The sequence below is a fragment of the Paramormyrops kingsleyae genome, chromosome 21 (assembly GCF_048594095.1).
Source record: "Paramormyrops kingsleyae isolate MSU_618 chromosome 21, PKINGS_0.4, whole genome shotgun sequence".
Taxonomy (NCBI): Eukaryota; Metazoa; Chordata; class Actinopteri; order Osteoglossiformes; family Mormyridae; genus Paramormyrops; species Paramormyrops kingsleyae.
The window spans coordinates 1,353,268-1,380,956 of NC_132817.1; the positions used below are offsets into that span (position 1 = coordinate 1,353,268).

The 27,689-nt window shown below is 39.8% G+C and overlaps 1 protein-coding gene across 2 annotated transcripts; it reads left to right on the forward strand.

The window, feature by feature from the left end:
- The first annotated feature begins 703 nt into the window (after positions 1-703).
- cop1 (COP1 E3 ubiquitin ligase) lies at positions 704-26,252 on the forward strand. Of its 2 annotated transcripts, none has more exons than XM_072704021.1 (20): positions 704-1,307; positions 2,215-2,274; positions 2,349-2,446; positions 2,678-2,742; positions 10,428-10,547; positions 10,654-10,722; positions 10,908-10,967; positions 11,287-11,378; positions 14,768-14,822; positions 16,456-16,570; positions 17,338-17,473; positions 18,372-18,515; positions 18,843-18,951; positions 19,252-19,333; positions 20,380-20,496; positions 20,811-20,928; positions 21,269-21,393; positions 21,626-21,786; positions 24,467-24,511; positions 25,299-26,252. In XM_072704021.1, the coding sequence occupies exons 1-20, from the start codon at positions 994-996 to the stop codon at positions 25,314-25,316; spliced, it is 2,103 nt and encodes a 700-aa protein (XP_072560122.1). In that variant the 5' UTR covers positions 704-993; the 3' UTR covers positions 25,317-26,252. The 2 variants fall into 2 exon arrangements, with proteins under 2 accessions (XP_072560122.1, XP_072560121.1); XM_072704020.1 differs by having other exon boundaries at positions 705-1,307; positions 14,765-14,822.
- Positions 26,253-27,689: the final 1,437 nt, after the last annotated feature.

Here is a 27,689-nt window from a genome sequence, read left to right on the forward strand (position 1 = left end):
CATGGTTTAGTCTGGGGTTAATCCAGTTTGAGTTCATGTTTGGTCCTGGATTATTCTTGGTCTTTATGATAGATGTTTATTCAACAAATATTTACAAACTCATTGTTTATTATAGGAGTGTGTATGATAAAAATATTTTTTTCCTTCATTTATCATATTTATATGGAGCCCTCTGAGAAACCCTTGCTCACCCTTTGGCCACCCCTTAAATAAAAGTCTAGCTCCGCCTCTGAGAACAATGCCAAAGCAAATGTCAAGTTTCTCGACTGGGTATCGTAAAAAAACAGCTAATGTCAATATCACTTTGGATGTCTTAAGAAACTACTCCGGTGATGCATCAATTTATAGGCCTAATTTCTCACTTCATTAACTACTAAATATTAGTGAGATAAACACCAAACCAACTTACACTGAACTACAACTCATTTCCAGTATTATATAAGGCATAGAAAGACTTCATTGGAATACCGCTCCAACATTAACATTTCTCTTCTGACTGGTCGAGAAGCATGCATTAGTCACAAAGGCACTTCACAGTTACAGGGATCCTACTTTTTAATAAGCATACTGTGTATTTGCAAATTAGACCATTTTGATTAAAAAGCTGAGTAACAACGAAGAATAGTTGGGTAACGATTTCCAATGCAATCACTTAAGTCACATTTCGGGAGATTTCTGCATTGAGATGTTTCGGCGTCCCTACGTCACGTTAGGGATTGTGTGTTGTGACGTCCCGTCGTCACTGCGTCACACGCCCCGACGTCGACAGTGCCGTTTTCACTTTCCGCACGGTTCGATGTAATCTGTGAAATTGTGTGCTTTTCGTACGGTTTATACGGGCTTCGTTTCGTTTTTCTAAAACAGGACTGAGCAATTGCCTTAAAGGCAGAGTCTGAGCACTTCGTGAGCCTTTCTCCAACGCCCTAAGTCCGGATGCGGTGATAAGAGCTGCCTGCGGCCTGTCAGAGCGGAGTTGAGCCGCGGCCTTGAGTTATGTCCAGTGGTCGGCAGCAGCAGCTCGGCCCGGCGGCGGGCTCTGGGCCCGGGACTAGCAGCGGCAGCATTGTTAACATCAACAGTGGTAGCGGTGCTGGCGCAAGTAATGGGAGCAGTTCAGCCGCTGGAGGGTCCTCAAGAGGGGACGGCTTGCAGGCTGCGTCTCTGGGGGTTCCCTCCAGAAGCGCCGCTGCATCCCTGGGCAGAGCCGGCTCCTCTTCGGGAAACAGCGGTCGAAAGCGGCCTCTCCAGACACCGCTGTGCAACGGCCTGATCAACTCGTACGAGGATAAAAGCAACGACTTCGTGTGGTGAGTGACGTGGGTTTAGTGATGCGCTGTTATTTGAGGCTAATCAAGCAGTATATAGGGATTAATTTGAGCGGAGTGTAGGTATGGTTAGCGTGCGGAGGAGCGCTGTTAATACGCAAACGTGTGGAAGGGTTAGTTTTCGTAGAGTGAAGGTATGGTTAGTTTCCCCGGTAAATGGAACTCTCCTAGTTAGGACTCATTAAACGCTGCTCCGGATAACATGCTGACTGGTTAGTTTATGAGATATAGCGAAGCTGACGGTAATTAAGTAAACAGTGGCGTTGTGAGATTACAGTGTGTTGTTAGGGGAAGATCAGCAGGCAAGCCACAGTGTAATGAGAATGCGATTATAAACACATATATCGACTAACATCACATTATACTGCAGACTCTGCAGTGATAATATTTTGTTGCAGTTATTAAAAATAACATCCTCGTTCCATTGGTAATATCAGCAGCAGTTTCATTTATGTATCTATCTCTGCTTTTTAGACTTCACTATATATGTGTGTGTAAATGGTGTGTATGTCCTTTAATTCGTTGGCAAATTATTCAGGGTTATATCTCATGCCCGTAACTTTCAGGATAGGCTCCAGGCCCCCATTACCGCTTGGGACAAGCAGGTATGGAAAAGAAAGAAATGTGAATATGTACCCTTAGAGTTTCAATGCCACAAGAAACTAGCAAAAAGGAGATTTCAGCATTTTCCCATATGGAAAACAAGCAGTTTCCTTTAAATAGGCAGGCATTTATGTAGGTTGGTTGGGTATGAGAAATACAAAAACTGTGATGTTAATTGGACTCAAATGATTAACGTGACACATTTTACATTTTCATGTAGGTTTCTCTGAATTGTGCAAGAAAAAACTTGAGGAAAGTGTCACCCATGAGCTTTTTTTTCCCTTAGCCCCATCTGTTTTGAAATGATTGAAGAGGCTCATATGACAAAATGTGGGCACAGTTTCTGGTAAGTAACCATCTATCTGTTCATTCAGGGACCTAGTACACTTTTATTCCAATACTTTTTGTTTGTTTTTTTAGCAACAAGTGCATTCGGCAGAGTCTTGAAGATAGCAACAGATGTCCAAAGTGTAACTACATCATTGACAATGTGGATCAGCTCTATCCAAACTTTTTGGGTAAGATTTTCATAGCTCTTTAATCGATTCTTTGAATGGGAAAGGTTTGAGTAAGTCAGGGCAATGTCAAAATATCGTTATTCCAGAAATTGTTTAAATGTTCTTGTCTGCCTTTTCAGGCTTATAAAAGGGTGCTTTAAATGCCCATTCTAAGATATGCACTTTTTTGTATTCATGTTCTTGCAAATGCTCAAAAACCATATGTGTCCTAATTAGTGTTGTCTTTCTCAGTGAATGAACTTATTCTCAAACAGAAGCAGAGGTCTGAAGAAAAACGTCTTAAGCTGGATCATCCAGTAAGTGTTATGAATCATTGGTACTGCTGGCTATTATGCCACGTTAACATTGGGTGCCATGGTGAATTCAGGTGCTCCTCATTAACATTGGTTAACATTGGGTGCCTCCTCTTGGCTTCTTTCTGCTTGAATGTAGTTTTATCAGTTTTTTTTTTTTGACACATGTTCAGGAAAGTGTGTCCCCATTAGTGGCCTGTCCAGGGGTGATTGCTGACCCTGAAAGATCTTCTACCAAGGACTGCTCTATATCACACTGTGATGTAATCGTGATTATGTGGCGCATGCGTAATAATCACTAGGGCTTCAGATGTCAGGTGTAAACATTTGTCCGGATGCTGGCTTTTCGGTACTGTACGCATGTTTACTTACACCCACAATGTGCTAGGCAGATTAGTAGTATGCCATATATATTATATGAGGTATATGGTGAAGCCCAAAAGTTAAGCCGAATTTATACACATTACTATCCTTAAGGTTAATAAACGTGTCGGATTTTAAAAAGTACCACGTTCACACCACCAACGTCTTTTTACCTTATCCACCATATTACCCCTTTTAAAAGATGTTGAGAAATGTCCCTTTCTTCACTGCCACTTCAGTTCTTATTGCCTCCATGATTTACCAAAACAGTAGTATGTGGTGGACTCCGCTAACCAGATTTAATATACATAAGGATACGCTGAATATATACTGATTACTAATTTTTGGGCGTTATAATACGTCTCTCATTAATATTTTAGGCATGCTACTAATCTTCTTACCAAATTGTGAGCATTAGGGCTGGGTACCGAACTTCGGTACTTTTGTGGTACCGACGGAAATGCTCCGATCATATTGAGGATCAAAAAAATTATTGCATTTGGTGCCAAATTCTGATACCCAAATCTCAGTAAATCTCAGTGTCTGAGAGCTATTAAACTTGAAGCTTACATAAAGATTACAGTTCTTGGTGATTGGCTGTCTAATGCAGTGTTGCATGAACACATCATAGAGGCTGGAAGGAAAAACTTATGCCCAGAGACAAACCTATTAACTGTCTTGTGTGTGTGTGTGTGTGTGTGTGTGTGTGTGTGTGGTGGTGTTGCTGATTTTGTTTGTCGCGTAGTGTAAAAACACCTGAGAAATCAGGTGTAGCTCCACAGAATTCCAGACTGCGACCATTTTTGGAGACAGCAAAATTAAATTTTATAGCAAGATGCACCAGTGCGACTTGCAAATATGCCCCCTATTTATGCCTGAATATGCCCCCCATATAGTGGCTAACCACATCATCGTTTATCACATGGAATACCTGGAGGGAGCGAGAATTGGTGTGTATGCATGCATGTGTGTGTGAATGAGATCATCGGAATTCGACCCGATTGCAGTGCCTCGGAGGCACTGTTGTGGAGGTGCTTACAAAAAAGGGTAAAAATTAGTACTTTTGATTGTCATTGGGGCTGTACCCTCAAGCGTATGCCAGTTGTACCCTTATCTGTAGGTAATAGTACCTTTTAAGGTGCACAAATGGACTCGAGGAAGACTTATTCTCTTCCAGGTACCACCTGCTGGTGCAGCAATTAACTTCACCTCACATTTGTGGATTTTTCAGCTGGTGTACAAAAATCCACAAATAAGTTGGAGCGAAGTTACAAATATGACGTGCTCCACAAATAGACAGGTAGTGACCCACAAATGCGCAAAACCCGTTTCACGTGTACAAATCGCTCTGTATTTTTGTGGATATGATTTTACACAGCACAAATAAACATAAATACTTGTGGATAGTGATGTATTTGTGGATTTTTTTCCCCTACTGATCAGCAAAAATCTGCAAATAAATAGCAGCAAAGTCTCAAATGTAATGTGATCCACAAATACGCAAAATACATTTCACATGTACAAGTAGCTACATATTTTTGTGGATATGATTTTACACAAAACAAATTTAAAAAATACATATTTGTGGATAGTGAAATATTTGTGGATCATGGTGCATATTTATGGATTTTTTGGGGGGGGGGTTTGGGTTACAAATTTTAGGGCTGCAACTAACGACTATTTTGATAGTCGAATAGTCATAGACTATTAAAACGATTAGTCAACTAATCGGATTATAAATTGCATAAATTATAAAATGGCTCCTATTTAGCTGCCAGCTTTTACATTTAGCATGAGGTTATTGTTCGACTTGAATGCCGCAAAAAAACATGTAAAATGGGAAAGAGCTGTCGTGCGATTGATTGTGCAAATAGCTCCCATTTCGTGTTAAATCTATCTTTTTAGAGATTGCCAAAAACTAAATAAGTAAGTATAGGACCTGGATTGGTCACACATGGCTGATACCCGATCCGTCAAATAAGTCTGGATGGGCGCCAATACCGATCCAAATTTCTTATACAATCTTTGTTCTAATCAGGGCTGCATATAACTGGTACGCAAGTACGCGTTCACCTTTAAAAACGATACGTGCAGCAATCCATTGCTGTGACCGTGCAAATGCGTACCTGTATATGCTAATTCGTACTTCATTTGCGGTATAGAGGTTAAAATGCACGGTAATTTCTTGTCATATCAGCTATTTATATAGCCTATGTTTACAAATGAAAACTCTTTTTAAAGCAGGCTGAAAAATCCCAAGATCCCGACCCAAAATACGGGAAATTTAGAGCAGCTTCCCATTGCCATTCCTCTCTTAACAGCAAGAAAATGGACTTCAAAACTGCGGTTATTTATTTATTTTTTACGGAGCATAAGCTCTCGCAGCACTTGCGACATCGGAGCCACTGTCCTGAATCTTGAGCTTCGAAGTTTTGGCTTCTTTATCTATTTAAGCAATGGGTTTTCTCCACTGTTTACCGATCTTTTTTTAGCTACTATTAGTGAATGAGACACTTCACGACACACCACACTTCCAAGCATAAATACGTTTTATTCCGATCTTTTTTGAAAATGCATAATATACTACTAGCCTATTATTATTCCCTATTATTATTATTATTATTATTATTATTATTATTATTGGATAGGCCAGGCAACAAGAAGCCCGTGCCATTCACCCTTTTGCAGATCTCGTCTTTATTTTGGGACATTAAAAGCCTTTGAGACTGATGTGGCACTAAATGCTGGGGAATTATTTTTCTCCTTACTATGAAGTTTGGCATCTTAAACACGCCTCGGGAAATAGCTTGCAGCCTGTAGGCTACTCCGCAGCCGTCAATGTTTAAGCAAACTGCCAAAACCATAATGTTCATTTTTATCTTTAGGAAGAATAATTAAATCGTAATTAAATAAATACAGCCTTTCCAGCACCCCCCCCCCCCCCCCCCCCCATTTATCACAGTTGAACTTCGTTACAACGTACCTCGGGGGACATTAAGAATTTGTACGTTATAACCATAGTACGTTGTAACCAAGTCCCTCAAAATGAATGATAGAACACAAAATGAATATAAAAAACTTCTCGCCAATCCATTATCCTCGCTTAGTTTTGTTTGCGAAACCCCTTTACGATAATTCTGAATTATTTCCACCTTGTCGGTCAGTGAAATCTGTTTCTTTTTAGCAGGCATCTTGCTTGATATGCGGCGGCATGACACCATGCAAAACCATGAACAAAGGGGGGCTGCATGCAAGGAGTCTGGCCGGCGTGGAATGCTTCGTGAGGATAGGTTCATACAGTTAGGCGTCGCTAAGCGATGTAGATGGCCGGAAACAGCCGATTCTGAATTGTGCGCGCGCTCGGAAGATGAGGCTGTACGTTGTAACAAAGGTCAGTTTGCCTATTTTCCTCTGAAAATCATACGTTATATCGAAGTTTACGCTGTAAAGGTGTACGTTCTAAGCGATACCGGCAAATGGAATAATGCATTACGCGAATTCGGGACATTGAAATTTGAACATTGTATTGGTGTAAACGGGGTACGTTGTACCGAGGTTCGACTGTACATAAATCTCATTATTAACCTTTAGTGCACTCAGTTGACGGAAATCCGTCATGGCGACGGAAAACTTTAAACCATGTGTCCCAGACTTTACAGTGTTTAATATGCGATGATGCCTGATTTGTGGCCGCCATTCTTCTACCTGTCGCTGAATGCTATTGCGCAAGAGCGAATCTCACCAGTGTGGTGTATTGGTGGAGTCTATTGGAAAGCGGTAGTATTGCACAGGTAGAAAGGAAGGAAAATGTCTCACTCCGTTTAAAAATACGTCTGGCAACAATTATTGACAATCAAATTCGTCGGCGACAATTTTTATTGTCGATTTTTGTCGACAATGTCGAATAATCATTGCACCTCTAATACATATACTTCCATAGATCTGCTGGCCAGATTTATTTATGAATTATAAACATGTTGTGGGTCATATAAGTGAAATATAAATTAAAGGCTGTGTTCCATTATGATCGCAATCTATCCCCCCAGTAACTAATCAATAACTAACAAAATAACTTGTTCAAACAAAATACAGTGGTACCTCAGAACTCGAATTTAATCCGTTCAGAACTCCGTGTCGAATCCTAAAAAGTTCGAGTTGTGATCGAGTTTTCCACCTAAGGAATAATGGAAAACCAATTAATTGGTTCCCGGCCCCAAAAAATTACACCTAAATATGGTTTTTTTATTTATTTATTTTTTTTAACATTTAAACACAAAATGAACCAGATAAAATAAGAAGAGCATATACTGTACTAAACACATCTAAGCACATTTATCAAAACAGTAATTTGTAAAGTAAGAAAATAAATGTATCCAAACAATGTGTCGTGCCCTGATCGTCCGCTCCTTCTGTGTGCCACGCCCCCTCATTAACCCCGTGTGGAATCCCCGTGTGATCAGCTGTTTCTAGTTGTTTTCATTAGCCCTCTGTATTTCGTCTGCATTTCAGTTTGTTTCCCCAGTCCAGTCATTGTATTGTCCGTCTGCATTTTGCCTGCCTTACCTGTAATTAAACCCTGTATTCCCCGATACCCTGACATCTGCGCCTTTGTCTCTGTTCCGTCCCCGCTCGGCACAACAATATTATTATAATTAAACGTATTAATGGTTTGTTATTAATGTTAAAATAATGAATAAGATCTTTATTTTTAAATGTATTTTATTATATAATAATTACTATTGTTATCGTTACTGTCTATCATTGTCTAAATGTATTTTTACTATCTAAATATATGTATTCAGTAGAGGTGTAACGATACTATTTAGTATTGAACCGTTCGGTACGAGGCTTTCGGTTTGGTACGCATTACAAACCGAATGATTCAGAAAAATACTTTTATCCCTCTGGAGTCAACGGCATCATCAGCAATGCCGAGTATCTTTCTTGTCTATTTCAGTTAATAACTCGCTGAAATCTTATTATAGAAACATGAAAAAAACGCTGACTAAATCCGTAATCGGTCTTCTTTTCAAAACGTCCATTGTCTGAAGTATTAAAGTTTTTAAAATTAGGCTAAATTGGCAAGAAAGTAAACCATGTCACCTTACTTTGATTTACCTGCATCGGGGGCATATAGTACCGCTCTCACCCGAAGATCGCTATTCACATTCTAAATAGCCGCATTAGCGTGTATTCAAATCGCATTCGCATGGTAATTTTATGAACAGCGCAACGGTGAAACGTGATCCAGAAACATTCCAGTCAGAGCCATAAAAGGCGGGGCGGGACGTGGCCAGGTGACAATGGCTCATTCATACACTTGAAAGTTGCTACATATTCAATGAAAGGAGCCAGAAATAGTGACATGAGTTCGGTTTTTCTTATTTATAAATCCAACTGAATGTTGCAACTATACTATTTAGTCATCTTCATGTAGCCAAGACTTTGTTGATCAGATATCTTGGATCAAAACAAACTGCCAGCATTGCTTACTATGTACTTTTATTATGTGTCTGCAATTATTCCAAGCTGCATTTTGCAATGTCTATACTTTGATGTCAAATTACAAACTTAACATAAATCTGACATATTTACAAAGTACACTAAGATTAAGATGAGTTTAATGCCAAAACAAATATATAAGAAATAATTTATTTGCCATGAATTAAGTTTATGATATTGAATGAAATGTGTGATCATGCCCCAGTCAGTGAAAGTGTGTTCCCTACCCCTAGACTCCAGAGGGTTATATTTGAAAAAAAAATAAAAGAGAATAATGTGTGTAAAATATGTTTTCAGTGCTACTACGCTCAACAAGGCAGCCCAAACGACGTGACAGGCAACGTGTTGACTGCCCCTCCCACCCCCAAACACTACTCCAGTCAGTCAGGCATTTGCTGCACTAGCTCGTTGCAAAATGGCTATTAACGTTAATGCAATTATGAGACCAGAAATAGAGGATCCTCCTATAACCAACAGGTCTGGAGTTTGGGAGCACTTTGGTTTCCCTGTAAGTTATGAGGGTGATGGCAAGAGAGTGGTGGATAAAATGTGGACACACATCTTTCTGGAAAAAAAAACTTAAAAATTGATTGAAACTGAGTTCCATATAAAAACAAAATTGTTCTTTTCTTTCTATTAGTTTATAACTACTAAAAAATTACATAAAATTTTTTCATCAGGAGCTTTTTGGTTTTGGTTATAAAGGAGGTTTTGTTTTATTTGCTGCTAAAAAGAAACCTCAGAAGATGGGTGAAGAATAGCTTCATCATTGTTTAAAGTAAAAGAAAAAATCAAGATCATACTTTTTTGATGTTTTAATAAATAAAAAAGTGAAAAAAATCGAAGAAATTACCTGGCTTTTTTTTTTGCTGTACCGAAAACATACTGAACCGTGACACCACTGTATCGTATCGAACCGAACCGTGATTTTTGTGAACCGTTACACCCCTAGTATTCAGTTAGTGTAAGCATGCACGGTGCTATCACAGCGAATGCGTGGCTGAGACTGAAGCTTTACCCTTTGTTTCCGCTGAGAGACGTGCTGCGTGACTCATTTCCCCGCACGTACAAGTTATCTTAGGTCGGCGTTCACGGTTTGACTTCTGAGATTCAGATCGAGTCCTAGGTAATTTTTTTTCGAACTGGTTTGTTTGACTTTTAAGAAATTTGAGTTCTAATGACTTTGAGAACTGAGGTACCACTGTATTTGTGCTGTAATGTGTAATGCATTCTTGGTGATGTTGAAGTTGATATATTTATATATATATATATATATATATATATATATATATATATATATATATATATATATATATATATATATATATATATATATATATATATATATATATATATATATGAAAATATATCAACTTCAACATCACCAAGAATGCATTACATATATATATATAGAAAAATTTATAATGATGCCCAGCCCTAGTGGCCATAACTAAATGTCTGTATGGTACCAAAAATCTGGTCTGATGTTTATGCCCGACATCTAAAGCCGTGGTGATTATTGTTCTGCGGCATATAATAGTGATTATATTGCGATGTCATGCAGCCCTCCTGCTATCTAGACTTCTCCTGAAGTATTACTCCGCATAATCAAACAATGACAGCATTTTATCTACATTCAGTTTTGTTTGATTAAATTCTCTGTCAAATATTGCAACTTGAAGGTTGGGTCACTTTTCAGATGACAAAAGTAAATAAATCTTTACCCTCATGATTATTTTTATGAACGTCATCTGTGCAGAACTTATGTCCATGCAATCCCTAGTTTGTAATCATTAAAATGGTGTCACCATCCCTTTCCGCAGAATGGGCACAGGTGGCAGGTTTTCCAGGATGTTTTGGGTACAGACCAGGAGAATCTAGATCTTGCAAATGTCAACTTTATGTTGGAGCTTCTTATTCAGAAAAAGAAACAGCTTGAAGCGGTATGTATGTTTAGGATATGCACACCTTGACAGGGTGAGCGAAATAGTTACTTAATGTCTCATTAAATGTAGAGACACAGCTTTAGATCTCACCTTTTCCCTACAGGAATCACAAGCAGCTCAGCTCCAAATCTTATTGGAGTTTCTTAAAGAAGCAAGACGGAATAAAAGAGAGGTTAGTTTCTTAGGGTTAAAAGAATCTGATGTGCACGTATGTGTAATGTGAGAATTTATTTCTGATATTTTCTGTGTTTGTATTGAGAGAATTGTGGGCTCAATGTGGGCTTTTTAAATCAGCCAAAAAGACCTCTCAAAAAGTTAAGGGCACTTTTTTGTTTTGATTTTTTGTCATCTTTCTAGCAACTGGAGCAGTTGCAGAAAGAGCTGAACTTTTTGGAGGAAGACATCAAAAGGGTAGAGGTAAGTTTAATTTTAAACCAGTAGTCACCAGCTCTATTCCTGGAGACCTACTACCCCACTGAACTTAGGTGCAGCCCTAATTTAGCACACTTCATACAGATTAGTATTGCAGCCAGCTATGTGGAAGCTAAGCTGACTCTAATACTGAGATGCTACTAAAGGGTCTGATTATCTGGTGTTAAATTAAGGGCTGCATCTATGCTCTGTACAGTGGTAAATCTCCAGGGACAGGGTTGTTGACCACCGGTTTAAACACATGTTCAGGTCTAAGGACCTCATTTGGAAGTCTGATTGGAGCTTCTGCTATGATCTCTCCCAGGAAATGAGCGGCTTGTACTCTCCAGTGGGTGATGCTGAGCCTAACTTGGACAGCACTGTTCCTCAATGTGAAGTTCATTCCCCTGCAAACGGGTAATGCACATCTTAGTTTACTATTCATTGCAAACATCAGGTTTGTTTTAATTTTTTTCCTTTTCCATACCAGTTCCTTCTACTGCTCTGGCCAGAATACCACAGTGTTCTAAAACAGTATTGGCTATAAGGTTTATTAACTTTAGATACTGTGCACATTACTTAGAAGAGATTGCATAGAAGGGAGTCTCCTGTATGTATAGATTTCTCCTGCAAGTTGGGCGTTAACCTTTTTTTGTAAAGTCAGTGGAGCAAGGTATAAAATAATGGTATGTTACTGTTTAGGTCAGCATATTTTTGTGGTCCCTGATAGACCTATGTACATACAACAAATTCAACTGGGGACATAAGTTGCACAATAAATGCATCCTGATTAAATATTGTACCATAGGATGTGGTTGCTTTCTTGTAGAGTGCATCACTGTTAGTTGTACAGTAGGCAAGCTACAGGGTGTCCAGGTAGTCGCTTACCAGAGGAAGGGTGCATTTCAATGTAAGTCTCTTTTGCATGTGAAGCAAGTGCCGCTGACTTCCTGCTTTATGGCAATGAAACCTGTGGGCTGCCTTCCAAACAGGACTGTCTGTTACCACTTTTATATTAGTGCTGGTGCTGACAGGGTACCGGTCCATCACCGGTCCCCTGTGATGGACCGGTGTCCTATCTGTGGTGCCCCCTCCCCTGTCCCCTGTGATGGACCGGTGTCCTATCTGTGGTGCCCCCTCCCCTGTCCCCTGTGATGGACTAGTGTCCTATCTGGGGTGCCCCCTCCCCTGTCCCCTGTGATGGACCGGTGTCCTATCTGGGGTGCCCCCTCCCCTGTCCCCTGTGATGGACCGGTGTCCTATCTGTGGTGCCCCCTCCCCTGTCCCCTGTGATGGACCGGTGTCCTATCTGGGGTGCCCCCTCTCCCGTCCCCTGTGATGGACCGGTGTCCTATCTGTGGTGCCCCCTCTCCCGTCCCCTGTGATGGACCGGTGTCCTATCTGTGGTGCCCCCTCCCCTGTCCCCTGTGATGGACCGGTGTCCTATCTGTGGTGCCCCCTCCCCTGTCCCCTGTGATGGACTAGTGTCCTATCTGGGGTGCCCCCTCCCCTGTCCCCTGTGATGGACCGGTGTCCTATCTGGGGTGCCCCCTCCCCTGTCCCCTGTGATGGACCGGTGTCCTATCTGTGGTGCCCCCTCTCCCGTCCCCTGTGATGGACCGGTGTCCTATCTGTGGTGCCCCCTCCCCTGTCCCCTGTGATGGACCGGTGTCCTATCTGGGGTGCCCCCTCTCCCGTCCCCTGTGATGGACCGGTGTCCTATCTGTGGTGCCCCCTCTCCCGTCCCCTGTGATGGACCGGTGTCCTATCTGTGGTGCCCCCTCCCCTGTCCCCTGTGATGGACCGGTGTCCTATCTGTGGTGCCCCCTCCCCTGTCCCCTGTGATGGACCGGTGTCCTATCTGTGGTGCCCCCTCCCCTGTCCCCTGTGATGGACCGGTGTCCTATCTGTGGTGCCCCCTCCCCTGTCCCCTGTGATGGACCGGTGTCCTATCTGTGGTGCCCCCTCTCCCGTCCCCTGTGATGGACCGGTGTCCTATCTGTGGTGCCCCCTCCCCTGTCCCCTGTGATGGACCGGTGTCCTATCTGGGGTGCCCCCTCTCCCGTCCCCTGTGATGGACCGGTGTCCTATCTGTGGTGCCCCCTCTCCCGTCCCCTGTGATGGACCGGTGTCCTATCTGTGGTGCCCCCTCCCCTGTCCCCTGTGATGGACCGGTGTCCTATCTGTGGTGCCCCCTCCCCTGTCCCCTGTGATGGACTAGTGTCCTATCTGGGGTGCCCCCTCCCCTGTCCCCTGTGATGGACTGGTGTCCTATCTGGGGTGCCCCCTCTCCCGTCCCCTGTGATGGACCGGTGTCCTATCTGTGGTGCCCCCTCCCCTGTCCCCTGTGATGGACCGGTGTCCTATCTGGGGTGCCCCTCTCCCATCCCCTGTGATGGACCGGTGTCCTATCTGTGGTGCTTCCCTGTGATGGACCGGTTCTCAGGTGGTGCCGAAGTAGCCCGAGTATTTCCACTTATTAAAAACATCATGTTTAGCAGATGGAAAGTGTGCACACAGCGACAGGCATCTAACATTTTTGGCTTCATTAAATACAGTAAAATCCACTTATAAGTGACCTGGCAAAACAGTCTGTTATATCCAGAGTTGCTGTATGCCCAGAAAACAACTACAGGACACCATTTACTCATGCCACACCCCAGCAGACACACTTGTGGTATAGATTATCATCTTGTACATGTAGTAATTCAACTTTACCTGACCAGATGCGTGACTATTAATAATCCCAACTACATATCTGCGCTGGATATCACCGGTACGCCACGTGCCTTGTAGGCGGAGCTGCATGTCCGTTATAGGTGAACAAAACTACAGCTAAAAGCAGCCCTGGGGACATAATTGTTTGTCCGTTATAAGCGAAATTCCCTTGTATGTGAGTCCGCTATATCCGATGCTTTTTCTGCATGTTCTTAAAGGCGCATGGCCGGGACCAGCGGACCTTGTCCGTTATAGACGATATTCCGTTATAAGCAAGTCCACTATAACGGGATTTTACTGTAATGGTTTTTGACCGAGAATGTTTAGACTAATGATACTAAGTGCTGGTCCCTCAGTTAGCATTAGGTGAAACATCATTTTTTTTACGACGCATTAGCTAGCTATGTCATGAAGTATTACTAATTAATATTTATAGCTAATTTGCTACATTTTTCTTGTGCATTTTTTGTAGCTGTATAAAACATGTTCGGTCATATCCTTGGACAAGCCATTGATGGGACACGATAGTCCCTGGGTTCAATATTTATATTTTAATATGTTAATTATTAACTCCATACTTCTTTCTTCAGTGCTGCTTAAATTGCTGCCTGTTTTCAGAAAATGCTAAAATCAAATAAAACGTCAAAAAGTGGGTCAGGTGGTGCAAAGTGTAGCTGCTTAGTGCAGGACTGAAGTCCCTTGGACAAGCCCTGCAGCTCTACCAGTGTAGAGCTTTGCCCAGCTGTCTTCTCACCTTCTCATTAGACAATTGGAGGGATTGTACTGTAGGTGCAAACAGAGTGGAGACCTTGGGGCGGGGCGGCTTCCTTTCACTACACTTTAATGCAGTAGTGTAACGGTCATAATTGGTTTATGCACTGTACAATTTTTGCTGTGTTTGTGGAATCTGTTTATTCTTGAATGCATTTTTTTTTACATTATTATAACCTCTGTTGGGTTCTCCATTGATCATTTCTTAACTGTCGACCATAAACCTAAATAGAGGTGTTGGCAGCTGTCATGCAGTCCATGCTCAACTGCAGCTTTATGGTCCACTATACTGACTTCTAAATGTGTTGTTTCAGCAGTATTATAGATTCAACAGAGTACAACCAACCTCCAGGCTTTGGTGGCAGCTGCCAGGTGAGTTTCAGGTGATGTGCAGTTTGTGTACTATGCTCAGGGTTCCCACGGGGTCTTAAAAAGTCTAAAATTCAGAAAGTTTCATTTAAGGCCTTAAAATGTCTTAAAATGCCCAGATTTTCATCCTAGGTCTTAAATTTTATTTACCCAAGTCTTAAAATTCTTACCTCCGTTCATTCCCAAAAAGCGTTGTCCGCAGAAAATAAAATAGTAAAACGCTGTAAGTCGATAATCCTTTGGTTGTGTTTTCTGGTCTGCACCGGTGTCTGCGTGGCAATAAAACTACAAATCCCATTGCGTAATCACTGCAGCTAGGCAAACAAACAGTTTGAGAAGGGTCTGGCTGCAGAACGTGCACTTTCAGCCACTGACATCAGGTGCACGCTCAGCCACAACAGGAAGTTCAGGGGAATCAAGCGCTAACTTAGTTTTTGAGGCCAATGTAAACGGTATGTTGTTTTATTATTTGTATTATTGAATGATATAGTTACAAGTTTATTTCATGCCATACATTATTGCAATGTAAATGTTTTGATGTAGTGTGTTAGTAATTTTTTTCTCTGATGACTGGAGTAAATTTTTTCAGTTAAAAGGCAACTACTAGCCAGTTGGCTCATGTTATCTTATCATAAAATAAACACATTTCTACTTTTAGAGAGATTTCATGGAGTTACCTTGTGAATGTCTTAGTTTCCAGCATATAGTTTTTAGTTGTTCGTGTGGTCTTGAGGAGAACGTTTCTCGGTCTCTTTATTGTATGGCAAGGCAAGTTTTTATTATCATACACAGGGGTTATTTAATGTGCTTTATAAAAACAAGATTTTAAAAAGTTAAACCAAGACAAAAAAAGCAAAATAGAGATGAAAATGTCTATTGTATGTCCTGCCCCGCTCATCCGCTTATCCGCTCCTCCCGTGTGCCACGCCCCCTCGTTAACCCCGTGTGGATTTCCAGTGTTTATCAGCTGTTTCCAGTTGTTTTCATTATCGCTGATGGGTCTGGAACGTAACTTCCGCGATAGGCAGGGGATCACTATATAATTTAAGGCTTAAACCATAAAAATGTTTATGTATATGGTCTTTCTATATCGCGGATTTTCACCTTCGGCTGATGGGTCTGGTTCCCCCGCCTATCACGGAAGCCATAGGTGAAAATCCGCAATATAGAAAGACCATATACATAAACTTTTTATAGTTTAAGCCTTAAAATACCACTCCCACATGCTTTAAACACATGTGAACTTATTAAAATGCACTTTGTAAACACATATGATATGTGGATGTTGGGCTAAAGAAATGAGTAACATAAAATATGAGAATTTCTGGTATCATTCGAATGTTTCTAGTAATGCATCGTGTTGGTCTTAAATTTTACTCATAATGGTCTTAAAAGGTCTTAAAATGGTCTTAAATTTAACTTATTGAAACCTGCAAGAACCCTGTATGCTGAACACATAGGGGAGTTTACTCATTTCCTGTTAGCTAAAATGCTTACTTTTTTCATTTGCATGTCATCCTGCCATGCAACAAGGGAAGCTCTTGTTGTGGCAAAGTTGTTTTCTGTTTTACCATTTTTTAAAGAATATTTGCTTACTGGATGTGTTATAATCAATGCAAGCTTCATCTTCTGTCAGGGGACGAGACAGACTTGGTACAATAGCACACTGGCCTCACGGAGAAAAAGGTTGACCGCTCACTTTGATGACCTGGAGCACTGTTACTTCTCCAACAGAATGTCTCGGCTTACAGGTAAAGCTTTCCTGCTTTATTTCTCATACCTTTTGCTTAGCTTCCCTTCTCATTAATTTTCCTGTATGAAGAGTACAGTTTTCCTCTAGCTGAAGAATTCTTATTCATTCTTGTGGTTCATAAAATAGAACGGGATAGATTTTTTATTGCCCAGTGACTTTACATGGGTAAATAACCTGATAAGGGAATTAACATGCTCTCTGTCAGCCCTGTGATTTATATTCTAACACACAATGCAATTCTGCAGTTTTAAGTTGTTTTATAACCATTTATGTTGAATTTGATGCAAATTAAATACAACATATATCTAGTAATTCCATGTTATATGTATTACTGACAGGGGGGTGGTATGGAGGCATAGTGGATAGCAGTGCTGCTGCACACCTCTGGGAGCAGGGTTCGAGTGTCCGCTCTGGGTCACTGTGTGTAGAGTTTGCATGTTCTCACTGCGTCATCGTGGGTTTTTCTGTTTTTCTTCACGCCCCCCCCCCCCCCCCCCCCCCCAGGGGTGTGTTTCCCAAACGTTTCTGTTAGCGATATACATAGTTGGACTCATTCAGTTGCATGGTTCCAACTATGTAAGTTGCCAATATAGTTAGCAGCTATGCTTTTGGGAAATGCACCCCAGGACTAGACCTATCCCTGCGTAGAATACTAATAAACAACCATCAGTATACTGAACTTGTCAGTTTTATTAATCTTTATGGTATTTTATAAAATCTTATAAAAACATCTCTGGTGAGTTTGCATATTTGTTTGTCTCTCAGAGGATAACAGGGCTGTAAACCAGCTGGATGATTTCATGGAATGTCTTTCCAAATTCACACGCTACAACTCTGTACGGCCACTGGCTACACTATCCTATGCGAGTGATCTCTACAATGGCTCCAGTATTGTGTCCAGGTACTGTTTCCCTCAGTCACCAAGGACTTCCCTGAAAGTAATCTATGAAGTGTTAACTGCTATGGCTAGTATTTTTATTACTGCGACTTTAGCACAGACTTATTTGGTTATATGGTGTATGAAGCAAGTAGTTTGTATATCTTTGAGATAGTGGAATTGTGCTAACATAATGACATATGATGGACTGTCAGGAGAATTTCAAGCACATTTTCATGATTATTTGCTGTCGGTTTGGATTAGGGCTGGTTGATACGATGGTATTATTGGCAATTGATGATATCAGACAAGTAACGCGGTGCTGATCTCTGACTGACTGACGGACGGACGATTATTGTGTGGTAGTAAGCTTAGACCACACACAAAGCAAGATAAAGATTATAGTTGGGCTTTCAGTTCAACCTTCTAGCCTATGTTTCTAACACAGTTAAAAAAAAAAAAAAAGAAACGCATATTTTCAATATTATTGTTTACTCCAGTATTTATAAAAATACCAGTATTTTTTTTAGCTGTCACCCAGCCCTAGTTTGGATTCCTTCATACTTGCTTGGACTTAAACTGTAAAACACTGTCTATTATCAGGCATTACAGTAGAATAGCTTTTTGACCTTTTTACAACATGGTGTTTGTGTTTGTAACTTTCTACACCTTTCTAAAAGAGAACCCACTGATTTATTAATTGTTGTTAATCAGTGTTACTAAAGGCATCTCATTCTGGGCAGTAGGATGTACAAAAGTTCTTAATCATACTCTGACATGGGCTTGTGTTTCTACTGATGGAGTATTTATGGAGTAGCTTGCTACCATCTCAGTAACAGTCAGTGAACTGAGCCAGTTTGCAGTTTAAGTTCTAGCACTTTTGTTATTGACAGTCTCTTCTCTTGTGCTTTTTGTGTTGCAGTATTGAGTTTGACCGTGACTGTGATTATTTTGCTATTGCGGGAGTTACCAAGAAAATTAAAGTGTTTGAATATGGGACTGTGATCCAGGATGCAGTGGACATTCATTACCCTGTCAATGAGATGACTTGCAACTCAAAAATAAGGTAACATTCTTTATGGTGTCTTCCTCTTATGGGTTTCTTTCTGTTTTGCATTACTTCTCACCCAATGGACAGTGGTGTCACTGCAGATCCATTGATATGCTGTTCAGTGTTGATCAGGCAGAGCATCAACAGTCATGTACACCAATTGGCTATAAATCTCTAATTTGGATTTGAGTGACCTTTAATGACTACATATCTATATTTCAGGTATCTTAAATGTTACCCACAGTGATCATGGTTGTAGGGTTAGTGAACTTGGTCACCAACCAATGTCATTATCTCTTAATGCACATATGTAGTTTAATTATATGCCAACATTTTCCTTAGCTGTATCAGCTGGAGTAGCTATCACAAGAATTTGCTGGCCAGCAGCGACTATGAGGGAACTGTTATTCTCTGGGATGGTTTCACAGGACAGAGGTCAAAGGTCTATCAGGTGAGCGTCCTTTTTTTTGCACATATTTTGAGATACTCTGCATGTAACATTTAGCATGTTTTTTCCATGATCCTTTAGATATATTGAAAATTACTCCCTAATTTGTTGTTGAACATTTTTTTTTGTTTATTGGAACTACATTTTTAAATGGGAGTAAGATCTCTTAAACTTGTTGGTCTATGAAGATACTTGTTTTGCACACATCAGACAGCTAGCTAGACATCTACATCTATCATGCATCTTAACTTACAAACCTGTTTTTTCATTTTTAAATGTGTGTGTGTGTGTGTGACCTTCCAGGAGCATGAGAAACGGTGTTGGAGTGTGGATTTCAACCTCATGGATCCTAAGCTCTTGGCGTCTGGCTCTGATGATGCAAAAGGTACTACAAGACTGCTGTGATCTGACCTTTTTCAGCCTGATTGGAGAATTAACTAGATGCTGTCTGTAAACTTTAGGATGCTTGTGCCGGAGGTGAAATAGCTCCTTTAAAACACCTAGATTGTTTCTCTCAAATGCTTAATTTTATATACTTCTCGGTGGGCCGCAGAAAGGCTTATACCATTATGGCCTATCATACTGGTGTCCTTGGAGTTGTTTCTTCCCACAGGAAGCTGGAATATATTCTGCTCTAACCTTGCCCTGTAACTTAGAGCTTTTCACAGAAATTGGCAGAACTTCTGTAGAGAAGGTTTATGTGATGTCTATAGCCTGATGGTGTGAGGTATACTAGCTCATATACACCTAATTGATTCCCGGGATGCGCAACATATTGTTTGACAGATCTGCCGCCACCAGGCACTTTTCTTGTTGGCGTGATAACTCAAAAAGTATTTGGCAGACCCTTTCCAAACTTTTGGGTAAAGATCTGGAACCAGTCAAATTTTTTGAAAAATCGACACTGAGATTGAAGCAGCTCCACTTAGTGGCTGCAAAGGGACGGGTAACTGCACAAGATACATGACCTTGTGAATGTGATATCTTATGAATCTTATTACCTTTTCACAAAAACTTTTTGTGGAAGAATCTTCACCTGATTACATTTTTTTTTAGACAAGTCGCAGAGTAAACCTCAAATATCCCACTCTGCTAACTTGGATGGTAGATACCCTTGGGTTATAGACACTTCCAAGCAATCAGAATACAGAGATTGGGTCCAGGCTCTGGTTTGGTATTTTACTACAGCCCCATAATGGGTTCCACACACAATGTGTAATGGAATGTAACAGTTTCTGTACATGATTTATTTATTATAAATAAAATTAATGTCAATGTAATTATTAATACATGTTATTTGCACATTTTTTTTATATACTGTACATATAGTTTTATAAATTGGCATGTTAAATCTTAAAATTTGTGTGGGTTAATTTAAAGTGCCTGTTTTTTTACTTGGGTTATTTAATGGGTGTGTTGTGGTTTGCTCAGTGAAGCTGTGGTCTACCAACCTGGACAACTCTGTTGCCAGCATTGAGGCCAAAGCAAATGTGTGCTGTGTTAAGTTCAGCCCATCGTCAAGGTATCATCTCGCCTTTGGATGTGCAGGTATACACTAATCAGAACTCCCCCTGTGTATTTGGGCAAATGACATTGTTAGATATTCTCTCTTTCTCTTTTCGTTTCTTGGATTAAAAAACATTTCTTAAGTTGAAAGTAATTTTCTGTGAGAAATGCTTATTTCGTGTTTGTTTTTGCGCCCACTTATCACAGATATCAGTTAACCCTGTTCTATATTTTGCTTCCAGTTTTTATTGGTCCTTCCTGAATGGTGCTTAACATGATGTGAACCAGGAAAAAATATTCAGTTTTGTGTGTTCTAAAATTCTGCTGTCTTGTGTTTTTGCTTCTTTGTTGTTCAGATCACTGTGTTCACTATTATGATCTTCGCAATACTAAACAGCCCATCATGGTGTTCAAGGGCCACAGAAAAGCTGTCTCTTATGCCAAATTTGTTAATGGCGAGGAGATAGTGTCAGCGTATGTATCTTCTCCTAACTTATGAACTTTGCTCATTTGTTGTATGTTGATAGTGCTTCTGCATTCTTGGGGTCTTAACGTTTGTCTGGTTCCTCCTGAGGTCTCTACCTTCTAGGGAGTTTTTCCTTCCCACTGTCACTTCTGGTTTGCTCGCTGGAGGCTTTGGGCAGGGATAATAATGAAAAGCACTTTGTTCTTATGAGACAATAATTATGTGAAAATGCGCTATACAAATAAAATTGAATTAAGTTGAAGTTTGTGTTTTGCATAAAATGGACCATGCGCTGTCGCCAGGTTGAGTGCACGTATGTATGAAATGTGTCTGGGTCCTTCCCTACAGCTCGACTGACAGCCAGCTCAAGCTGTGGAATGTAAACAAGCCGCACTGTTTACGCTCTTTCAAAGGTCACATCAATGAGAAGAACTTTGTTGGCCTGGCCTCTAATGGAGACTACGTGGCATGTGGTAAGCAAGAGAGCAGTGTGTAGCTGTACACCAGTTTGTGGTACTTCAAGTGATGCCTGAAAACCAGGATGGGAAATGATTATGCTGCTACAGGGTGTTCCTGGTAGTTGCCAGCCGATGAGGTTTTGGGACACATTGTGACAACACTGTAGCCCTAAAAATCTTGAAGGTGCTTAAGTTATTTGAGAACATTGTTGTTGTGCTAACCTAATGCCACTTCTTTCCTTGGCAGGAAGTGAAAACAACTCCCTGTATCTGTATTACAAGGGGCTCTCCAAGACATTGTTAACGTTCAAGTTTGATACTGTAAAGAGTGTGTTGGATAAAGACAAGAAAGAAGATGACACCAATGAGTTTGTCAGTGCAGTGTGCTGGAGAGCACTACCTGATGGGGTAAGGCCTTATCTTACAGTAGTGCAGTGTGTTAGGGCGCTTTTCCACCGCACAAAGTACAGTACTTTCGGTACTTTTGCTTTTCCATTGACTTCCGGTCGAGTACCAGTACCGAAAGTGCCAAACCAGCTGGGGTACTTCTTTGGTACTTTGGTGTGGGACCTGCAAAAGTATTTGCTGTCGATTTGGTTATGCAAATAGCTTGCTGCCTAAACACAAAATACAACCGCCATCTTTTGAAACACACAGCAAACAGCGAGAAACAATAAAAAGCAGTAGAAACAAAAATATAAAAAAGTGAAATTGAAGGATGGACAAACGAGGAAACACAGGCTTTAATCGTCATATGGTCGGATGAACAGATCCAGCGGGATTTGGATGGCACGACTCGAAATAAAAAAGTTTTTGCCGTTCCGGGCAATTCAGTTTCCCTATGTTTCCCCTGTCGCGCGCTGATTTGTACACAGTTTCGCTGTTGTTTTCATGTGTTTTTACGAAGCTCTTGAGGTAAACAAGCCATATATTTTAAAACATCACATGCCTTTTCGATGTTTTTTTTTACAGATAATAAATTTTATTATTTAATTCGCTGGATAGAGATATTTCTTGATGAAAACGGTATAGTATTGCTTATAAGACTATATTATGCGTGACGATCTACTGTATTCATATGTAATAATGTACCTGACTGATTTTCAGACATTCCACATACCTCTTTGCTTTAATATTAGGGAAACATTATTTCCTGATAGACAGGAGAAATATAGGGAAACTTAATTGCCCGGAACACCGTAATACCAAGCCGCTTGGAAGAAATGAGGCACACATGAAACACCGAACAATGCCGCTTGAAAATCAAAAAACATAATTAAATAATTTGTTTGCTTTCAAAAGACTAAATTAGCAGTAAGCTAATTCTTACTGCTTTGATCGGCTTAGCAAAAGTAAGTGCACCTGCGTAAACGTAAATGATGGCAGCATTCATGCAATTTGGATATTACTGAATCTTATACTGTGATAGAAGCTGACATGACACAATAAACCGCATTTTCCAGCCTAAACTGTTAGTTTTAATTTTGGGCTGTTTTTTTTTCTTTTTAATTATGATTTAAGCTGCGCTTTGTGACGATGTCCGTCAGGGGCGGTCACTGATGATGTCATTTGGCGCCGGTACCATTTTTTTACACCAGTGGAAAACTGACATGAAAGAAGTACCATACTTTCGGCACTTTATGGAAGTATGGTACCTGGGGTGGTGGAAAAACGCCCTTAGTCTCAGAATTCGGATTCCCACAGTGTCTAATCACCGATGTTCATTTAATTCTCATTAGCAAGTAACAAGTATGCGGAACATCCAAATAATTGATCAAGTTTCCCAGCATTTCTCCATGTACAAATAATTTTCATATAATTTCAAACCCCTTTAGTTAGTTTTTTGTTGATCTTGAGCACAAATTGTTACATTTTCAGACAAATGGGAGGTTATTTCATACTAACTGCCTGTGATGCAGGGTTTCTAATAGTGCTGTCAGCGTCAACACTTGCGATTTAATCTGGAAATCTTAATGTGTTTTGTTTTCAATGCAAATTAACAAAATTTTTTAAATATAAGCAAAGTGGGGGGATGTTTCCCAAAACCAAAGTTGCTGATAACGGTAGCAACTTGCACATTGGAAACATGCAACTGAATGGTGTGGTATCAAATCAAAAACAAGATATTATAAAATATGCGATTGCTCTTACCAGTTTCATACATTTCTTTCTTGCAAGACTACTCCATATATTTTTCATCTTCCAAAAATACAAGCAAATAGCCTACTACCATTTTAAACTTGATTAGTCATGATTAATCACAGCCTATTATTGTGATTAACTGGATTTTTTTTTTTTTATCATTTGACATCACTAGTTTCTAATGGACTCACATTTATATCACATTTAACTTGTTAAATATTTCTATTTGAATACGTATTGATGCATTTAGTCAGAACTTCCCCATGACAAAAACGAATCATTCACAAGTTATTCTTCACCGTTTCTGTGAATTTAACATTGTGTTGTATCCACAGTATGCCAGTGCAGGCTTCTGGAAACAGGCTCTGGGAATCCATCATGAAGAAATATTTTTTGTTGTATTCAAAAAGCAAATATGACTTGAACAGCTTGTTAAAACACACACACGCACACACACATGATGCATCTCTAGCGGCATACTTAATTGTGACAATGTTCTTTATAAACTCAATTCTGAAAACCTTGCCAAAAGAATTCAGTTTCAGTGGTGATTTTTCTTGTGAATACACTTTGATCTGAAATTGAGAATACTAAGAATGTCTGAGGAAACAAAGTGCTGTCTCTTTAGATAGGATAGTGAATTTACAGTCGGCAGGTGGGAAGTATTATTAATGCCGAATGCAGTGTTTCTGCCATTAACCATAAACTGCAGTATATGTTACATTTAGAGTTGAATGGAGGTGAGTGGAAGGTTTGCATTTAAAAGCTGTTGTAAGAGATGTTGTGGAGATTTTGCATAAAACATGACACCCTTAGGAGTTTCCCCAGGATTATTATTATTCACATAATATGCTACATAGTGTCACCCATTATGATGGTCTCCTGAAGAGTTTACTGTTGTACTTGTGCACCTTTTTCTCTTAATGTGTCATTAATCGATTTACAGGAGTCCAATGTTCTGATTGCAGCAAACAGTCAAGGAACCATAAAGGTATGTTAATATTAGTAGTAATATGTTTTATGTTAAACGTAGAACAGACAGTTAACAAGCACTGCCGTTAGCAGGTAACTGCTTGTATTTCTGGTTATGGCACATCTTTTTAGTTTAAATGAAGATACAACCAGTCAGCCTAAGTTCCATTGAACCACTATTTACCTGTGTATGGGTGTAACGATGAATTCATATTCAACTAATGTGAATGGTGGGTGATTGGCAGTTCTCTGGGATGCAGCAAGATACATTTTTGCCATGTTTTTTATTTTTTGGTGGGAACTCATGTTGCCACGAACCCACTGAACAAAAAGAAGAGTAAGATGGGTGGGGGGCTGGGTGTTAGTCTGAAATCAGAGCCTGAACCCCTGCTTGGGTTTTAATGTAAGTGGATCATCAAAACTGACCTGGAAAATAACCAAGCAAAGTGGTCTGTATGTTTTACAGTTTGCTTTTGTGATCAGTAATTGTAATGATTTGACAAATAATAAAACCCTTTATACTCTGCACACATGCACTGTGTGCCTTTTAGAAAGGTCACATATATTATCAGTTATCCTCTTCAGCTAGAACAGAACAATGTTTGTTTTACTTTCATAAATTCCTGAAGTTCAGGATCCTACGTTGAAATTTCCATGACTAACAATGCATTAAATTTATTTCAGTTACTATTGAAATGCTCACCATCCACACAGCCTTTCCAATGAGATGGATAGGATAGCATAACATGAAAATGCCTTACTCTTATTTTCACCTATGACTCCAACCTTTTTTCCTCACTCCATAGGTACTCGAACTTGTATGAGGATTCACTAGAATTCAAGGCCTTTCACAACCGCATTCCGTTCCTTGAACCTTTTTGGTTTGGATTCTGTGGGAGAAAATATTCAACTGTATGAGCAGCATATAACTTGCGTCCTGTGTAAAGGCTCCTTAAAAGGATTCCTTTGGAATTTTATGAACGTGTAATGGAAAACCATAAATTATTTATGTGGGGAATACTCAACTTCCTGCTTTTTAAATCCTCATTTTGAATCAAATTTTCAGTTTACTCTTGAATAACATTGTTTTGAGGAACTGAGGATGTTTACTCTTCCTTAGAAAAATCAAGGGAGTTTTTAAATGTTCATACTTTCTCTTGTTCTTCAATAAAGAAGTTGGTAGGAACAGTTCAATATTCATGTGCATTTTCCAACAAGGCCAAAGCACAACACTAAAGAAAACTGCATTATAGATATCACCAAATCCTAAGATGCTTTTTGAGCCAATTCTGTCTTAAAGGTTTGTTGTTTGACCCCAGGTAAAGTGCTGTCAGGATACATTATCAAAAGCAAACTTTATTTTTGCAAATGGAATTACTGGAAATGTTTGGACATATTGTAATTAAGCTTTTTCTACAGCTACCACACTTTTAAAACATGGCTGCTTTTTGTTTGTGATGTTCCTGCTTAGGTTTATTTATTTTGATAATTTATATTAGAATTGACTATTCATGATCTGTCATTTGCTTTTCAGATTGCCATACAATTGCTGCTCTTTATAGGACAGAACATTTTATGTTTAGCCTGTATTTCTTTGAAAGTCCGTTTTTCAGTAAATGCGATCATTATCATTCTTAGCCTCCAGTTGCTGCGGTATGTTTTGAATACATATTCAGATGTTTGTAGTATGAATTCTTTGTGTTTATTTGCGTTCATAAACGTTAACACTGCTTCTTAAATAAATGAACATCTTTCCATCAGGTATAGTTTTTTTTCCTATTTTGACATCCTCTTTTTTTTGCTTCTTGTTTAAATGGAATTATTTCACTCCTAAACTGCTGTATTTGAGGGCTTGAGGATGTTAACTGTGACCTAGTGGTTTGAGTGATGTCTCAGCCCAGATGGGCACTTCAGTTTGCCATTTTGCTGAAAAGTAATGGTGCGATGGTAATATTAAAAATGAGTAGGTGGTCCTTTCAAGAATTGGCTTTAAAGACACAAGGTGCTGACTAGTTAGGATATTGAAGAAATAGTTTTTTTCTATGTTCAACACATTGACTACAAGTACTGAATGTCGGTTTACCATTTAATTTATCCCAGACATTGGAATGCACTGTTTTTACACAAGTCAACATTATTCACATTATGTGTGGGTGGTCAAAATGTTTTAACTCATCATATAAACACTCCCTGGCTACTTTATTAGGTATTCCTGTTCAACTAATAATTTAAGCAAATATCTAATCAGCCAATCATATGTCCGCAGCACAATGTACACAATCATTCGGGTACAGGCAGGGACCTTCAGTTAATGTTCACTTCAAACACCAAAATGGGGAAGAAAGGTGATTTTGAACGTGACATGGTTGTTGGTGTCAGGCAGGCTGGTACCTTTCCACTTAACCATTTGTTGGCAGATGTCCTGTGTAGCAGCTGGAAATTCTGTCAAAGGGCTGAATTTTATTTGAGCTAAATTGTCTTCAAACAAAGCTTAATGGAGATTTCTTGATTGTTGAAGTTGTTTCATAAAGCCAGATTATTTTACTATTCAGTTAATACCTTTATATAATTTTTCCTTAAATCTGACTTAATTGCCACCTCTGATATCTATGGCTTTCATGAACTGTATGAGGAGTTGTTTCTTGTACTTACTGAATTGTCCCAAACCTTAAAAAGTAGGACATTTCAGATGAATGTTTCAGTTCCCTGATGCATAATTGGTCTAAATGGATGGATTAAGAGGCAGTTCCGCTTCCGCCTGTACAGCTTTTTTAATTCAATGCTATGCTGAAACAGTAAACCAGATTGCTTGCTTAAGGTCATGATGATACTTGCATGTAATGTGTAGTACCGCTTTTTTCAGTTTCTTATGTTTTGGTACAACCTTAAAGATTATCTTCTCTACTGCAGAGATCAAGCACATGCAGGGAAGCCTGGCTGTCATCAGGTGAAATGCTGCAAACTGAGACTGCCACTTAAAATTAGTTTTAAATAATGTCAAATTACACTAGACCCCAGCTCAAAACATTGAAAATGCACAGAATGTCAGTGCATGTGTGTATTTCAGGTTCTTGAATCTAATTTATGTATTTTCATTATTTTTATTTTATGCAAATTAGTGTTTTATGTGCGCTGCATCTTTGTAGCCGTTAGTCCTTGTGAAATGTGTTTAACTATGATAAAAAATGAGTTATCAG

What these genes read in the sequence shown, in the direction of transcription:
- cop1 (XM_072704020.1), top strand. Translation starts at nt 994, where the DNA reads ATGTCCAGTGGTCGGCAGCAGCAGCTCGGCCCGGCGGCGGGCTCTGGG. An exon ending in GCTCTATCCAAACTTTTTGG is followed by an intron (nt 2,447 to 2,677) that starts GTAAGATTTTCA and finishes TGTCTTTCTCAG; the next exon opens with TGAATGAACTTATTCTCAAA. An exon ending in GGCGAGGAGATAGTGTCAGC is followed by an intron (nt 20,929 to 21,268) that starts GTATGTATCTTC and finishes CCTTCCCTACAG; the next exon opens with CTCGACTGACAGCCAGCTCA.